General features: G+C 40.1%; 1 protein-coding gene and 1 pseudogene across 1 annotated transcript in view; both read left to right on the plus strand.

Annotated features, from left to right (window-relative positions):
- Positions 1 to 18999, plus strand: part of FBXO36 (F-box protein 36) — a 100282-nt gene that overhangs the window by 66050 nt on the left and 15233 nt on the right. Inside the window, exon 3 of the mRNA XM_059928883.1 lies at positions 14564 to 14736. Within this exon, the coding sequence (XP_059784866.1) occupies positions 14564 to 14736 (173 nt within the window). The remainder of the gene's footprint in view (positions 1 to 14563; positions 14737 to 18999) is intronic.
- Positions 3753 to 4230, plus strand: LOC132368400 (lymphocyte antigen 6E-like; annotated as a pseudogene).

Raw genomic sequence — 18999 nt, forward strand, 5'->3', positions numbered from 1 at the left:
CCCGTGTCCCCTGCATTGGCAGGCAGATTCTCAGCCACTGCGCCACCAGGGAAGCCCCCAGCTACCATCTCTGAATCTATTCTTCTTCTCTTTGCTCTCCCTAACCAGCTGCTCCTTGTCTTCAGCCTGAATCTCTAGAATTTCTAGAGACCTGGAGTCCGGTTCTATGGGTGGAGGGTTAGGTGGGAGGGGGGCAGAAGCATGGGAGCCTGCTCTGGGCTACAGAGTAGGGAAGACAGATCTAAGAAAGGCTCTCATATTTTATCATTTTTAATTAACTTTAGAGATATGAAAAAAACCCCCACAAATAAATGCATGTAGTAAAATAAAAGATGAATCAGTTTAAAAAGGATAGGTATAGACCACCAGAGGGCAGACAGCAGAAGCAAGAAGAACTAAAATCCTGCAGCCTGTGAAACAAAAACCACACTCACAGAAAGACAAGATGAGAAGGCAGAGGGCTGTGTACCAGATGAAGGAACAAGATAAAACCCCAGAAAAACAACTAAATGAAATGGCGATAGGAAACCTTCCAGAAAAAGAATTAAGAATAATGATAGTGAAGATGATCCAGGACCTCAGAAACAGAATGGAGGCAAAGATCGAGAAGATGCAAGAAATGTTTAACAAAGACCTAGAAGAATTAAAGAACAATCACCTAGAAGAATTAAAAAACAAACAAACAGAGATAAACAATACAATAACTGTAATGAAAAATACACTAGAAGGAATCAATAGCAGAATAACTGAGGCAGAAGAACGGATAAGTGACCTGGAAGACAGAATGGTGGAATTCACTGCCACAGAACAGAATAAAGAAAAAAGAATGAAAAGAAATGAAGACAGCCTAAGAGACTTCTGGGACAACATTAAATGCAACAACATTTGCATTAGAGGGGTCCCAGAAGGAGAAGAGAGAGAGAAAGGACCCGAGAAAATATTTGAAGAGATTATAGTCGAAAACTTCCCTGACATGGGAAAGGAAGTAGCCACCCAAGTCCAGGAAGTGCAGAGAGTCCCAGGCAGGATAAACCCAAGGAGAAACATGCCGAGACACATAGTAATCAAACAGACAAAAATTAAAGGCAAAGAAAAGTTATTGAAAGCAAAAAGGGAAAAACGACAAATAACATACAAGGGAACTCTCATAAGGTTAACAGCTGATTTTTCAGCAGAAACTCTACAAGCCAGAAGGGAGTGGCATGATATATTTAAAGTGATGAAAGGGAAGAACGTACAACCAAGATTACTCTACCCGGCAAGGGTCTCCTTCAGATTCAATGGAGAAATCAAAAGGTTTACAGACAAGCAAAAGCTAACAGAATTCACCACCACCAAACCAGCTTTACAACAAATGCTAAAGGAACTTCTCTAACTGGGAAACACAAGAGAAGAAAAGGACCTACAAGAACAAACCCATAACAATTAAGAAAATGGTCATAGGAACATACATATCGATAATTACCTTAAATGTGAATGGATTAAATGCTCCAACCAAAAGACACAGGCTCGCTGGATGGATACAAAAACAAGACCCATCTATATGCTGTCTAAAAGAGACGCACTTCAGACCTAGGGACACATACAAACCAAAAGTGAGGGGATGGAAAAAGATATTCCATGCAAATGGAAATCAAAAGAAAGCTGGAGTAGCTATACTCATATCAGATAAAATAGACTTTAAAATAAAGAATGTTATAAGAGACAAGGAAGGACACTACATAATGATCAAGGGATCAATCCAAGAAGAAGATGTAACAATTATAAATATATATGCACCCAACATAGGAGCATCTCAATACATAAGGCAACTGCTAACAGCTATAAAAGAGGGAATTGACAGTAACACAGTAATAGTGGGGAACTTTAACACCTCACTTACACCAATGGACAGATCATCCAAACAGAAAATTAATAAGGAAACACAAGCTTTAAATGACACAATAGACCAGATAGGTTTAATTGATATTTATAGGACATTCCATCCCAAAACAGCAGATTACACTTTCTTCTCAAGTGCATACAGAACATTCTCCAGGGTAGATCACATCTTGGGTCACAAATCAAGCCTCAGTAAATTTAAGAAAATTGAAATCATATCAAGCATCTTTTCTGACCACAACGCTATGAGGTTAGAAATCAATTACAGGGAAAAAAACGTAAAAAACACAAACACAAGGAGGCTAAACGATACGTTACTAAATAACCAAGAGATCACTGAAGAAATCAAAGAGGAAATCAAAAAATACCTAGAGACAGATGACAATGAAAACACGATGATCCAAAACCTATGGGATGCAGCAAAAGCAGTTCTAAGAGGGAAGTTTATAGCAATATAAGCCTACCTCAAGAAACAAGAAAAATCTCAAACAATCTAACCTTACAGCTAAAGGAACTAGAGAAAGAAGAACAGACAAAGCCCAAAGTTAGTAGAAGGAAAGAAATCATAAAGATCAGAGCAGAAAGAAATGAAATAGAAACAAACAAAACAATAACAAAGATCAATAAAACTAAAAGCTGGTCTTTGAGAAGATAAACAAAATTGATAAACCATTAGCCAGACTCATCAAGAAAAAGAGGGAGAAGACTCAAATCAATAAAATTAGAAGTGAAAAAAAAAAAAGGATAGGTATAGGATAAAAACAAGTTTCCTTCTGATCCCATGTTCCCGTTTCCCATGACAACCATCATTAACAGTTTCATATATATCCTTTGAGAAATGGTCTATGCATATATACAAATTATGTTAACACAAAAAGAAGAATCTTATACATTATGTTCTATACCTTTCCCTTTAAAAGTTTTTAAATTCAGAAGTATCTTAAACCCACATAAAAGAACTGAAGATAATATTATAGATACCCAACACCACTAACATAAGATTTTAAAATTTGTCACGTTTACTTCATTTTATTCAAATTATCAAATATGTTGGTGTTGATAATGGTAATTTGTGCTTTCTTTTTTTTCTTGATCAAGCTTGTTAGGGGTTTATTTATTTTTTATTTAGTTTTTGAAAGAACTAAATTTTAGGTCTGTTGATTTTCTCTTTTTATTATTGGTTTTTGTTCATACCTATATTATCTCCTTCTTCCTACTTTTCTTAGGTCTGATTCATTGTTCTTTTCCTAGCTGCTTGAGATGAAAGCTTATTGTTTTCAGCCATTTTTTCCCCTAAATTTCCCATAAGTGCTACTGTAGCTATATTAGATAAGTTTTGATAAGTTGTGTCTTTATTCTCATTCAGTTTAAAATATTTTCTAAGTTCCATTTTGATTTCTTCTTTGATCCATAGATTATTTAGAAACAGTTTACTTGAGTTCCAAGTAGCTGGGAATTTTTTGGTTATATATTTTTTCTTCATGTCTAGCTTAATTGCATGTGATCAGAAAATCTACTCTGAATGGTTTTAATTTTTTTGAATTGTTTTTATTTTTGTCATCCTTTCTCAGGGCCATAAGAATCTTCTCTTTATTATCCCAGTTTTAATATACATGCTGTTGAAGTGAGCACCATATTTACTTAATGTCTTTTAAAAGCATTTAAAAATTACATACAATATATACTCAAATTTCTGCCCCTCACCTGTTTTTCCTCTATTCCCTTCTACTAACTGTTCTGAAATTGGTATCATTGCCAAGCATATTTTATTTTACAGAGTCACAAATACATACATAATATATACTGGGGAGTGCGGGCTGCACTTGGGCTCGGGGGCAGGCTTGACTGCACGGCCGGGCCGGGGACCCGTGTCCGCCGGCGAGCAGGGCTGACTTCTTCGGCTTCGTGAGACCCCAGGCTTCGTGAGACCCCAGGCAGGAAGCCAGCCCCCTCCTGAATGAAGGTCTTCCTGCCGGTCCTGCTGGCTGCCCTCCTGGGTGTGGAGCGAGCCCACTCCCTGGTGTGCTTCTCTTGCGTGAATAAGAACAGCAACTGGTACTGCCTGAAGCCCACCGTCCGCTCCGATACGGACAGCTACTGTGTGACTATCTCTGCATCCGCTGGCATCGGGAACGTGGTGGACTTGGGCTGCACCCTGAACAAGGGCTGCTCCCGGATCTGCCCCATCCCGAGCGTCAACCTCTGCGTGGCGTCCGTGGGCAGCCACTGCTGCCAGAGCTTCCTGTGCAACATCAGTGCGCCGACGGCAGGCTGCGGGCCAGGGTCACCGTGCTGGGCCTCGGGCTCCCGCTCAGCCTGCTGTCGGCTCTGCTGAGATTTGGCCTCTGACCACCGGGACCCTGTGCCTAGCCCAGACTCCCAAAGCTCAGTAAGGAAGGAAGGAAAGCCCAGCCCCTCCGAGACCCAAGAGGATCTCGAAGCCTCCTCCTCTGATTCCTCACCCTGCTGAGCCCACCCTCTAGGCCCTGGGGCCCCCTAGGCAGGCCTGCCCCCTGCACCCACACCCCTGCCAGCTACCCTTACTTCCCGGTCAGCCTTCCAGGGGGAACCTGGGAATGGAGACTGAGGGTCCCGGAGTCAGAACCGCATCCTAGGGACATGCTGGGAGGGGCACCTGGTCCCAGGCCTGCCCCTGTCCAGGCCCTGTCCGCCCGCAGGTGCAGAAGATGTGCTGTGTGGACAGGCATGTGGTCCGTGTGCCCTGCTGGGCGTGGGTGAGTGTGTGGCCAGGTCTCGGCCTGTGTCAGGGGGAGGGGATGGGAGTAAGCGTCAGGAGTCCAGCATCCGCAGCCGCTAGAGCCCCAAGCGCCAGCACAGAACCCCTTTCCCCTGGCATCTCTGCACACCACATTTCACTCACTTCAAGGGCAGCCTTTTGGAAGACAGGCCTTCCACTGTTTCCGGGTCTAGGCTGCTGACCCAGGAATCTGCTCACACCCCGACATCCAGCTGCTCTCGGGCCCCCTCCCTCCACCGCCACACTGGAGCCCTCCTGCTGCTTCCGTGCCTCAAATAAACACAGATGTTCCCACCCCCCCAAAAATAATAATAATATATATTACTTTTATATATTTAAAATTTTACATAAATGGTATACTGTATTGTGTTTCAAGTTTGTTTTATCATTGAACACTGTTTTTTGAGATTTATCCATGTTGATATATGTATATCTAGTTCATTCATTTCAATGGCTTATGGTATTCTATATTACAAACCATAGTTCAGTCATCTCCCCTACTGAGGGTAGTTAGGTGGTTTCCACTTTTTTGCAATAATAAATCTTCACTTATCCTTGTGCAATGTGTGAGCATTTCTCTAAGTCAGGCATGTAGCGGTGTTTGTTGAGTTGTAGGATATGTGCCTCTTCAAGTTTACTAGGTATTGACAGTCTACTCTCCAAATGAGTTAAATCAATTTATATTCCCATTGGCATTTTATGAGAGAGATGCTGTTTTCCCACATTCTCACCAACATTTACTGTAATCAAAGATAACATGTTATTTTTTGCCAAACTGGGTGTGTAAATTCCCTGATTAGTAATGAGGTCGAATACCCTTTCTTATATTTATTGACCAGTTTCCTTCTGAGAATTGCTAATTCATCTTCTTTGTCTATTTCTTGTATTTGGTTGTTTATCTTCTTTGTGTTGATTGTAGAAACTTTTTCCTATTTTGAGTACCAATTCTTTGGTTTGGTTATATGTGCTACAGATATTTCACCAAGTTTTGGGTTTATCTTTTTACCTTGTTTATGAGTTTTTACCCATATAGAAGTTTACAATTTTACAATGGCGTTCAAATTTGTCAGTCTTTTAATATATGGCTTGTACTTTTGTGTTTTGTTTAAGAAATCTTTCCCTACCCTGATTTCATAAGGATGTACTCCTATGTTTAATTCTAAATATTTTATGACTTGTTTGTCATATTTGGTCTTTAACTTATCTCAAGTTTGTTTTTGGTTATGATGAGACGAAATGTTATAATTTTTTTTCCTGTATGGTCTGTCAGTATTCCCAGCACCATTTATAGGATAGTTTAGTTACCCTACACTGTTTTGTAATCCCATCCTTACATGTTACAGGTTCCAATGTACATCTATCATTTCCAGGAATATTTAGTTCTATTGGTTGATTGTCTTACACCAACATTACACTGCTTTATTTTTAAATTTTTAAAAAAATTTTTATTTTATATTGGAGTATATTTGATTAACAATGTTGTGTTAGTTTCAGGTGTACAGTAAAATGATTCAGTTATACATATACATGTATCTATTCTTTTTCAAATTCTTTTCCCATTTAGGTTGATCAGCATCATTTTTCAGTAAACTTTCTTGACTTTTGTATGTTGATATTTAGATCGTCTGCAGTTTCAGTAATGGCAGTTTTTCCTTGCCTTCTAACCCTGATACATTTTTGTGTCTTCTTTTTTTTTTTTTCCACCTCCAAAACAATGTTGAATAGAAATGGTGAGAGTAGACATTCTAGTCTTATGCCTGACATTAAAGGCCACATAAAATCACGATTAGGAGGCGCACTATGGAGAAAACTGCTTGGTTCAATCCTAGTTCTCACTCTGTGACTTTGAGCAAGCCACTTAAACTCTCTGTTCCTCATCTTTGTCTTTATAAGAGGGAAATCATAATAGTACCTATCTCATAGAGTTATCGTGAGGATCGAATGACGATATGTATGTATGATACACACACTGTACATATACAAATTAGAGCAGTACATGGCAAATATTGAATACTAAACAAATCCATGTGTTGTTATTATCACTGATACTATTATTAGGTTTTTGGTAACTAGCCTGTGTCAGGTTTATCAGGTTAAAGACATTCCCTTTTATTATAGTTTTCTAGGAGTTTTTCTTCATAAATAGATGTTAGAACTATATGAAATAATTTTTTTAAAATTTATTTATTTTTATTTATTTATTTTTGGCTGCGTTGGGTCTTTGTTGCTGCGTGCGGGCTTTCTCTAGTTGTGGTGAGCCGGGGCTACTCTTTGTTGTGGTGCGCAGGCTTCTCATTGCGGTGGCTTCTCGTTGCAGAGCACGGTCTCTAGGCACGGGGGCTTCAGTAGTTGTGGCACGGGGACTCAGTAGTTGTGGCTTGTGGGCTCTAGAGCGCAGACTCAATAGTTGTGGTGCACGGGCTTAGTTGCTCCATGGCATGTGGGATCTTCCGAGACCAGGGCTCAAACCCACGTCCCCTGCATTGGCAGGCAGATTCTTAACCACTGCGCCACCAGGCAAGTCCCCGAAATAATTTTTCTACATTTTTGAGATGATCATTTTTTCCTGTTATTTGTTTTTTTTTCCATTTAAAGAAAATATTTAATTTTCAAAAAGTGTGTAAAACTCCTTACGTAGTCAAATGATTTTTTTAAATTGGAGTATAATTGCTTTACCATGTTGTGTTAGTTTCTGCTGTACAATGAAGTGAATCAGCTATATGTATACCTATATCCCCTCCCTCTTGGACCTCCCTCACCCCACCATCCCATCCATGTAGGTCGTCACAGGGCACCAAGCTGAGCTCTCTGTGCTGTACAGCAGGTTCCCACTAGCTATCTATTTTACACATGGTAGTGTATTTATGTCAAACCTAATCTCCCAATTTGTCCCACCCTCCGCTTCCCCTCCGTGTCCACATGTCTGTTCTCTCCATCTGCATCTCTATTCCTGCCCTACAAGTAGGTTCGTCTGTACCATTTTTCTAGATTCCACATATATGCGTTAATATACAATATTTGTTTTTTTCTTTCTGGCTTACTTCACTCTGTATGACAGACTCTAGGTCCATCCACATCTCTGCAAATGACCCAATTTCATTCCTTTTTATGGCTGAGTAATATTCCAACATGGTGAATAACATTAATATATCTTCTGAAGTTATTCCATCCTTGGATCCCAGGATTAACTCTACTGCTCACAATTTATTTTTTTAAATGTGTTGATGGATTCCATTTCCTAATACTTTATTTATAATTTTTGCCATGTGTGTTCCTAAATGATGTTTCATATGCAGTTTTCCTTTTGCCTACCATCATTGCTAGTTAGAGCAACCTCATGATTTGAATTGGGAGTTTCCTTCTACTTCTGTTTTTTGGAACAAATGGTATAAGATCTGGATTGTCTGTTCTTTGAGAGTTTATAAAGCTAACCTGTAAATCAGTGTGGACCTGAAGTTTTACTTGAGGTTTTTTATTTCAAATCAAACAGTGGATTCAATTTATTTACTAGTTATAGTCTCTCAGGTTTTCTATTTCTTCTTGAGTCAGAATTGGTAAATTATATATTTCTGGAGGATTGCCCAATTTGTCTGATTTTGTGTTAATTGGTGTAATGTTTTTCTAAGTCCCTGTTGTAGTTAATCTTTTTATTTCTCATAGGACTGAGTTATGCTTTTGTCCTTTTTTCTTGTTTATTCTTGAAAGTTTATCCATTTTATTAATCTTTTGAAAAATTAATTTTTTGGTTTCCTTGATCATCTACAATGTTTGTTTTCTACTTTATTAATTTTTGCTCTTATCTTTATATTTTCTTCTAATTTGGAGAAGTAATCAATTTTTTTATTTGAACGCATAGCTCATTAATATTTGATCTTTGTTTTTCTATAGCAATGTCCATTGATAAGTCTTATTAATAGTGTTATTCAAATATTCTATAACTTCACTTCTGTTTGGTATATCAAGTATCGATAGGTGTTATAAAATCTTCCAGTGCAATGGAGGATTTATCATTTTTTCATCATAATTCCATCAGTGTTTGCTCTGTGTATTTTGTTAGGGGCATACTATTTTAGAAGTATTAAATCTTCCTGGTGAATTATTCCTTTTATCAATAAGTAATGGTCCTCCTTATTACCAATAGTGAGCTTTGCTTTAAAGTATACTTAGTCTGGTATTACTGTAATTATACCAGCTTTCTTTTGGTTTGTATTGGTCTAGCTTTTTCCATTCTATTAGTTTCACTTTTCTGTATCATTTTTTTAAGCATGTATGAATTATTTATCTGAGTGTCTTTTAGCTGGCATGATTAGTTCATTTATATTTACTGTGATTACTAATATGTCTATAATTTCTATCATCTTATTTTGTGCTTTCATCTTATCATGCTTTTTCTTTGCTTTTTGTTTTGTTTCCATGTCTTCCTTTCTCTTTTGTGTTTCCTTTATTACATTTTTTTTCCCCTTAAGACAGAGACTACGTTTCCCTCCCTACCTTGCAGATGTGGCCATGTGACCCAGTTTTGCTGGGTAAGATGAAGTTGTTTCATAGAGCATCCCAGAAGGTGCCTTCAGACAAGGGTGGACTCAGCTTCCATGTCCATTTTTGTTTCTTGTCCTACCCCTTTTACTTACTGGACCATGGTTGTGATGCCTTGAAAACAGGAAGGGTGAGAGCCACATCTTAAGAATGTGAAACAGAAAGATAAAAGGACCTGGGACATTAGTGACATAATGGAACTTCTGCAACAGCCTTTCTGGTCTACTGCCAGACTCTGTGTGAGAAAAAAATAAACTTCTATTTGTTAAGTCACCTTAAATTGAGTTTTCCATTTTGTTCAGCTGTGAACCAATCTCCAAGTGATTACAGGCCAACTATTTCGGGAGTTATCCTTATATATATATATATTTTTTTTTTTTTTTTTCTCCTTTCTTTCTCTCTTCCCTCCCTCCCTCCCTCCCTCCCTTCCTTCCTTCCTTCCTTCCTTCCTCCCTTCCTTCCTTCCTCTCTGTCTCTCCTTCTCTCTCTCTCTGGTGGGTCCCTTAAAAGTTTAGCAAGTTTACTGTAACTTAACTTATAAAAATCTAACATATGTCAATATTTCTATCTGCCTCTTGAGTATAAGGACCTTAGAATGTTTACATTCTAAGCCTCTACCTCATATGTAATTGTTGACTGCTGTTTTGATTTGCCTTGTTCTGACACCTCCTCTAAAGTGTGTTATTTAAAACATGTTTTATACAGTAGTAGTTGTTTATATTTGCCTATGTTTACTACCATTTCTTTCATCTTCATTGCTTCTGAAATTCTAGTCTTTCCTTCTGGGTAAATTTCTTTCTTCCTGAAGTGTATCTTTAAGTATTTCAGGATCTCATCGTGTAAATCGGGTCCATATGTGGATAGGGCTCCTCAGGTGTAATGCCTTAAGTACAGCTCCTCAAGGAAGGTTCCTTTAGATCTGAAGCCAGTGACAGGTTTTCTGTCCCCTCTCCCCCAACATATCACCGTGGGACAGGCATGAGAGAATCACTGTATACAATGCTCTTGAAACAGTGGGGAAATGATAGCTCCATGGGAGTCATTGGTCCATAGAAATTCTGAAATCCAGCAGGGCACAGGTTATTAGTTCTTGATTAGAGCTCAAAACCTATCACTAGACTCTTTATGGCTTTTGGCTTCCCCTCTGGACTCTTGATTCCATCCTCTGATTCATCTTTCCTTTTTGGCAAAAGGGTGCCCATGTTTGCAGGTGTAGTTTTCTTAGCCTACTTCCCACCTGTAGGAGTTTGGGGTCCAGAGTCATCTTTTCCTTTTGTACTACCTCTGAACCCTTTCAGTTCAAGCTGGCAGTCAGTGTTTCTGCTGATATAATTCTCTTAAAAACTTTGTGTGTCGTCTATTATTCTTATTGGGGTTCACTCCATTAGACAAAACCACACCTATACATCTTTTTGCGATAAGCCCTTCTTTACTTTGGGTTTCTGTCCTTGACTCCTGAGTGACCATACCCTTAAGCTTCTTGGAAGTGCTACAGTATCACTGAATGGTTCTTAACAAAGCATTTTCCAGCCACACTCTCAGCATCGTCTTTATACCATGTTTTCCTGACACTGCTCTGGATTTGATCTTTGCCTGGGAGTCATTTCTTAACTTCAGCATTGCTTGCCATCCGAAGAGGCAGAGAAGGTTCAAAACCAGCAAATCCTGGCTCCCTTTTAAGAGACCTTCCTTCAGCTTATCTCTTTCTGCTCACATTTTACTTCAAGCAGCAAGAAGAAATCAGGCCACATGTTCAACAACACTCTGCTTGGAAATCTTCTTAGCCAAGTTACACACCCACCAGGAATATTTCCTACTTTCCATATTACAGCAGGCAATAATATTGCTAAACTTTCTGCCACTACATAGCAAGGATTCCCTTTCCTCCAGTTTTCTTCCACCTTTCTCCAGTTTTTTAATAATATTTTCCTCACTTTTCTTTAAGCCCTCACATATAAAGCCTCCTCAGAGTCCATCAGGCTTTTATTAACAGATATTATTTACTTATTCTACTACTTACTGAAGGCTTTTCAGACTTTCACTAACACTCTCCTCAAGCTCATTCAGATCTCCACGTACTTTCCAATTTCAACGCCATTCCCACATTCTGGGTTTCCACCGTGGTACCGCAACACTTGCAGGTACCTAAATCTTTATTGTCTATTGTTGTGTAACAAATTACCCCCAAACCCAATGGCTTAAACCAATAATAAATGTCTATTAACTCAGAGAGTTGGGTCAGGAATTTGGGGGCAGCTTACCCCGGCTGTTCTGATCCACGGTCTCACATGATGTTGCCTGGGACCCTAGTCAACTGAAGGCTTGGTTGGAGCTGGAGAATCCAGTTCCATGATGGCTCGCACACCTGGCTGATGCAATTTCCTTCCCCATGGACCTCTCCATGGTGCTGCAGAGTAGTGTTAGGACACGGCAGTTGGCTTCTCGCAGAGTGAGTGATCCAAGACAGCAAGACAGAAGCCCTAAAGTCTTTTGTGACCTAGTCCTGGGGTATTTTTGCAATATCCTATTGGTTACACAGGTCAGCCCTAATTCAGTGTGGGCTGGGAACACACAGGGGCATGAATCCAAGAGCAGAGAATCAGGAGCTCTCTTGGAGGCTGGCTGCCACATAATCCAACACGAAGGAGCTGATTTTACTTTTCAAAATGGAGTTTGTTTTAACACTGTTTTCCATATTTTATTTATTTATTTATTTATTTAATTTATTTATTTTTGGCTGCTTTGAGTCTTCGTTGCTACGCGTGGGCCCTTTCTAGTTGTGGCGAGCGGGGGCCACTCTTCCCCGAGGTGCGGGTGCCTCTCATTGCGGTGGCCTCTCCTGCCGCAGAGCACAGGCTGTAGGCGTGGGCACAGTAGTTGTGGTGCAGGGGCTCAGCTGCTCTGCAGCATGCAGGATCCTCCCAGACCAGGGCTCGAACCCGTGTCTCCTGCATTGGCAGGCAGATTCTTAACCACTGCGCCACCAGGGAAGTCCGTGTTTTCCTTATTTTAAAAGAAACAGATGTGGGAATTCCCTGGTGGTCCAGCGGTTAGGACTTGGGGCTCTCACTGCTGCGGCCCCGGGTTCCATCCCTGGTCAGGGATGTAGATGTTGGTTACATAAAAAACACAAACGGGGGATTCCCTGGTGGCGCAGGGGTTGAGAATCTGCCTGCCAATGCAGGGCACACGGGTTCGAGCCCTGGTCTGGGAAGATCCCACATGCCGCGGAGCAACTAGGCCCGTGCGCCACAACTACTGAGCCTGCGCGTCTGGAGCCTGTGCTCCGCAACAAGAGAGGCCGCGACAGTGAGAGGCCCGCGCACGGCGATGAAGAGTGGCCCCCACTTGCCACAACTAGAGAAAGCCCTCGTACAGAAACGAAGACCCAACACAGCCATAAATAAATAAATTAATTAATTAATTAAAAAAAAAACAACACACAAACAAGCAAAAAAAATTTTTTTTCTAAGAACCCCAATACCTATACACTTTGAAACTATCATGTTACATACTTAGGTGTATGTGTCCTTTTATAATTTTAAATTTAACATTTAAAAGACTTTATTGGTAGAGACTTGTTTTTTTTTTGTCTGCACAGCTTGTGGGATCTTAGTTCCCCAGCCAGGGATTGAACCTGGGCCCTCAGCAGTGAAAGCACAGAGTCCTAACTGGACCGCCAGGGACTTTCTAAAGTGCATCTGAACATGCTTTGAGTATGCTTTCCTGGAATTTTAAAATGTTGAAACATCTACAATTATTTTAAGGAAATTTTATAGTACTAAGGGTTTTGTTTTGTTTTTCCAATAAACAAGCGCTGCTTTTTCTCCTCATCCTGCTGGTGAGTCAAGGGTTCTTCATAATATCTACCCTTTTAAGTTGAGTTTTTGAAGGGCTATTCCCCCCCCTCCCCCCACCCAGGAAAACCTTTGGACTTTAGAAGTGCTTTGAATTGGAAGCACTTGGAATTTAGAAGCAAATAAAACCCTTAATGCCTCTAGAAAGCTGGACTAACCAGTTTTGGAGAGAAATCTTATATGGCGGCTCTTCCAAGTTAGCACAATTAGAGGTTTTACATAAACATAGCCCACACCTTACATCCATTTTGAGATTGGAGATCCATCTACCTTTAGGATCACCGATCTGCTGCTTCTGCAGGGAGCTGGGTATTCTTGACAGCTCCATCCCACTTGCCCCAGAAGGAGTGTTCCAGGTTGGGAAGGAAGGTGGTGCCCAAATCTTGGACAGTTAGTTCGCTGTAGAGAGTGCACTCTCTCTGTTCTAAGAGAAGTTCTCCGGAAAAGCTAGATATAGTGGTGCTTTCAGAGGCAGAAGTGGAAAAATGAGCTTCAAGAGACTAAGAAAGTCCCCAGCTTTGGGACCACTGGAATCCACGTGCATACTCCGTTATAGCCCCATTTTCCTTTCTCATAAAAAGAGAAAGCCTTCCTCCCTTCTTTCTTTCCTTCCTTCCTTTCATCCATTTATCCTAGATTTTAAAAAATTACATGGTAATATATTACGGAAAGATTACAAAATACAGATAAGCAAAAGGAAGAAAGTAAAAACCACCACCTGGATTTAATCACTGTTATAATTTGAATATGTATCCTTCCAAACATGTTTTATTATTTATTAGCCATTTCTTAGTTATTCAGAGAGCTGGGGTAAAAAAAACCCACAAAAACCCAACCCTGTTTTCTCCTACATTAAACACGTTTGGGTAGATCATAGTGTTGATTGATTCTTTGTGAACTATTTCCTATTTTGGAAATAACTGAAAAGATAGGAAAAACGATAGGCAAAAGTTGACACAATTTTCACGAAATATGCCTCTATTTTTTTCTTTGCCTCTTTCTATTTTTTTTTTTATTATGTAAAGGTGGGAATGAAAGAAGGTAAAGAAGAAGGAAGAAAGTTTCATAGAGAAACCATGTATAACAATAAGAGAACAAAAGTCAATTAAAATCAAGAGATATTAATGTTTCACACCAATTTGGGGAAGGGGGGGAGGGGTAGAAAAAAAAGACATGAACCAGCATCTTTGCCCAGTCATGGAGATTGGGAGGATGAAGATGAGGATGACACTGAGACTGGTTAAGTCAGTTGTCTGGACTGGAATTTGACGCAGTCCATCACTGTGTTAAACAGTGAGTGTACCTAAAAGATTGTGATCTCAGGGCAAGGACAGCTGTTGGAAATACATGCCTTGTAAATACATGCCATTGGTCCCAAAGGCAGCTTGGTGAAAGCAGGAATGACTCAGCAAAATCTAACATCACTCTCAGGGGGAAAATGCCCCAAAGCTTGTCTTACTGATAATGATCATAGTTTTTATGTGACTACACATGATAACTGTGTTGTTTTGTTGGCTTCTTTGAATTACAGTTCAAATTGCCTTAATATTTGGTGCAAGAATATTAGACTATGTCTTCAATTTATGCGAAGGTAAATTTGACTTCCTTGAATGGCTCTCAGATGATTTGCTCCTGAGTATCCTTTCTTATCTGGATCTTGAAGACATTGCCAGGCTTTCTCAAACATCACGCAGGTTTGCAAAGGTAACAGTCAAATTATTTTGGGTCTGTATAGGATTTTCCTTGTGCTTCCTCAAAGTTGTTTAATTTTGTTTCAGGTTTTTTTTTTTTTTTTTAATATAGAAGTGGTTTATTATTTGCATTTATTTCAGCAAGCTTTTGTTGAATACTTATTTTATGACAGGTACTGTCCTAGGCACAGAGGCAACAGAGTTGAAAAGACATTATTCTTGCCCTCAAGGAAATTATAGTCTAATAGGAGAGAGCCATACAGGTACAAATCATCACAATGTAGTGTGAGCAAGGAACTAAGGCAGTGCAAGGTGATTTCCTCTGCCTGGCTTCACAGAAGTGGGTTATTTTTTCTGGGTTTTGAGGGGAAAATAGGAGTTCATCAGGTGGTCTGGCTAGCTAGGGGCATTCCAGGTCAAAGGGGCATTCCAAGTCCAGGCAGAAACTCAGGCAGAGGCATGATGGCATAAAAGAAGAAGGAAGGAGGTGATTACTCCTCAGCCATTTCCATTTTTTCCAGTAAAAGCCCTTTTCTGAATTACCTATCCCACTATGGGTGATTCTGAGGCACTGTTCGTTGTAGTGCCCTGTTTTTCCCCAGGCCCCAAACTCACCAAATAGACTCTCTCACTTTGAATCCTCAGCAGAAGGACACAGGAATGGAAAACACAGTTAGTGCTGATTTCAACCAATGTTAGGGCCTTGATGCAGCTATTATTAGTTCCTCTCCCTAGATCCTGGAAGGTGCCTTGGTTCCTGCCCCTTCAGCTATTCCTTCAATTCTAGAGCCCTGTCATGTCCTAAACACACACATACTGTCCTTCCGCTTAATCCTTTTTGGCTTAAGTTAATCAGAGTTGGAGTTTGTTGCTTGCAGCTGAAGAACCCTAACTCAGTATTTAGCTGTAATGTACTGGTGTTACCGACCAGGTAGTGTGAGCAATTCAACAAGGGAAGTGTGGACAAGGTACAAAGACTTGGTAGAAGGTACAGAGGTACAAGGTAGAAGGTCTTGGCCTTCCCCAATCAATAGTAATTGACTAGAGGCCAGACAAGAAATTCAATCAAGGCTTTATTGGGGCCCCTGCTGCAGCAGGGGGTAGCAAGGACAAACAACGGTTTCCCTTGTTTGCTCGCTCCCTGAGTGGGGGGCAAGCTTGTTCCTTACATGGGGTGAGGGTAGGGGTGTGTCCAGGGGTCGGGCTGGAGGGGTGGCTTAGGTGTTTTGCCCACCCCTTAGGTAGTGTTGTGTGCAGGGGGCATGTGCAGTACCCTGGTTTTGCTCCAGGCCCTTCAAAAGTGGCAGTTGGGTTTTATTTGGTCTCTTTGTATCTTTTGTCCACAATTTGTCCCAGCTGCACATGCATGCAGTTATTTTTAGTCCCATACAATTTCTTTGTATTGGGTTGCTCAAGGAGAGGTGTGTCCAGGTGCAAGCATTGCAGCGCTGTAGCAAAGGGTCCCAGCTCCCAGCAAGTGGTCCCAGGTCCCAGCCTGTCTCACCAGGACGACATCCATTTATACACGAATCTGCAGCATCTCCCAAGATGATTCAAATCATAATCTTATTGTCTAAAAAGTCAACATTTTTTTCACAGTAATGCAATAAAATTCCTTGATTTTTAGATATTAATTTTAAGTTTACAATCTGTATTACTTAATATACCCTTTTGAGTATAAAAACATGTATACTTGATTTTCCTCCCTAAAATGGAGGGCCAGAAACAAGTATTATGAATATCATTGTACTGTATTTTTTTTTGCCCTTTAAAAAAAATGTATTAAAGTTAAGATTTTGTACTTGCTGCTGCTAAGAAGCTGATTATTCATGCTTTAAATGAAGGAGGATTTTTGTTTGTTTGCTGTTTGGTTTTTTGTTTTTTAATTGATGTGTAATTGACCAACAACACTCTGTTAGTTCCAGGAGCATAGTATGATGATTTGCTATTTCTATATGTTACAAAATGATCATCCCTGAAGGAGAGTTTTAAGTGAATAAAATATAGTAGTGGGAATGTATTAAAAGCTTCTGCCAGGGCCTGGGTTTGTCCTGAGAGTAAATGGAAGGATTCGATAGGAAATGGCGGCGACTGCAGTGTCTTGTGAAATTGATTCCTTACTTGGCGATTCCTTACTTGGAGCAACTGACTCCCCTCCGGGTTTTGCTCATTTCCACTTTCTATTCCTCTGCCTCTCAATGTCCTGCCATTATTTTAGCGCAATCTTGAAAATAGCCTCCATAATTTACCCCGCGCTCTAAAGTAAGGCTTTTCTAGGTTGCTGATTTCAGCCCTCAGAATCCTCGCAGAGCAGAATTATTCGAAGATGGAATATGATCCAAGGCTGCTGCTTTTTTCTTTCTGTGTGATATTAACCATTCATTTCTGTTGTTAGTCCAAACATTATATGTTCCATTTACATATTTTTCCCTTCATTTATAAACCACTTTCATTTACTGTTTTGCCCCCTCAGTTATTAAATTATTTTATTAAGGAAGAGTCTTCTATTTCAAACTTTTGGGGGCACATTTATTAGCAAATTAATTGTATCCCTGTCCCACTTTTTCCTGTGGTCCCAGGGAGGGAGGTTTCCTTCCTGTTCAAGGCCAGTGCCACCTGCCACCCAGCTCCAAGTTCCAACCCAAAGGATTTCAGGTTGTCACTTACCTCCTTTCTCTTCTGTGTGGTTGTTGTTATATATTTTTTACTTTTTATTTATAAATAATTTTAGATTTATAAAAGTGTTGTAAAGATAATACAGAGAGTTTGCATATACCCTTCACTCAGCTTCCCCTAATGCTAACATCTTACATAACCTGGGACATTTTATCAAAACTCAGCAGTTAATGTTGCTACAATAATATTAACTAAACCACAGACGTGATTTGTATTTCATCAGTTTTTCCACTAATATCCTTTTAGTGTTTCAGGATCCAATCTGGGATACTACGTTACATTTAGTGCCTATTTCTAAAGGTCTCTTTCAATTGGTTTTTCCTCTCGGTACATTGACTTTTCTTAAATCAATCTCATCCTTCAAAAAACAAAAACTCTCAACTCTATTCTTATTCAATCTCTTTCCTTCCCTGTTTGTGAAAATAAGGGTTTACACAGCAGTTCACACTCAGCAAACCAGCACCATTCATCCTACTGAGATTTTATAATCTGTGATAAACTGGGAACAGTAAGGGTGATGTGAAGAGTTTGTCATCAAGCTAAATTCATTCCATTTAAATGACCATTCTTTAACAGAGGTTAGACCTTCCTTGGGGGAGATTTAAAATGTCCCTTCTTTTATAAAATAGTGGTATTAAAATGTGATAATTTTAACAAGTTATCCTTACTTGGCAAATTAAAAAGTCAGCAATCTTATTTTGGTTCTTAATTGTTATTTTGTTTGATTTCTAAAAATTTTGCTGGTCTTACAACATCCAAAATTCTGGGAGCCACTGGCCTTTTGTCTGTCTACCCTTCATCTCTCATTTCCCCTCTGTCCATGCCTCCTAAATATCTCTGGCCTCATTCACAGTAACCTCTTGGTTGTCACATCCAAAGGGCAAGGCCTTCCATGTCCTGACCCATCTCTGCTTCCAGAATTCTCTGGCGGGTCCCTTCATGGCTGCCCTTTCACTGCTTCATTGGTAGCTCTTTCATGCGGGCTGAGCGTGGCCTTTCTAAAATGCACTCTGGTCATATCACTGCCCTGCTCAGTGACACTTAGTGATGTCCCATCATTTTCAGAATGAGATCCAAAGTCTTAGCTGGCACTTCAGGCCATGGTGCCCTGGCCCCAGCTCCCGCCCCCAGCCCCAGCCAGGTAGACTGTGTGCACCTGTCCCATGTGCTGGGCTCTCTGCGCCCCTTGGCCTTTGCTTATGCTGTTCCCTTTCAGAGGAATGGCTTCCCTTCTGACCCATCACTCTTAACTCCTGAATGCTTCTCATTTGGGTTTTGTGCTATATCCATGTTGTTTATATTTTTGAAAAAGAAAATCGATTTGCATTACAATAACCAGGTTGAAAATTGAAAAAAATTATATGTCTTTTAATGTGTAGTAAAAAGTAATTCTCCCTCCCATTCTTTTTTTTAATTATTATTATTTATTTATTTATTTTGGCTGCACCAGGTCTTAGTTGCAGCATGCGGGATCTTTAGTTGTTGCGGCATGCGAACTCTCAGTTGCAGCGTGCATGTGGGATATAGTTCCCTGACCAGGGATCAAATCCAGGCCCCCTGCATTGGGAGCGTGGTGTCTTAGCCCCTGGACCACCAGGGA

Source organism: Balaenoptera ricei, chromosome 7, assembly GCF_028023285.1.
Source record: "Balaenoptera ricei isolate mBalRic1 chromosome 7, mBalRic1.hap2, whole genome shotgun sequence".
Taxonomy (NCBI): Eukaryota; Metazoa; Chordata; class Mammalia; order Artiodactyla; family Balaenopteridae; genus Balaenoptera; species Balaenoptera ricei.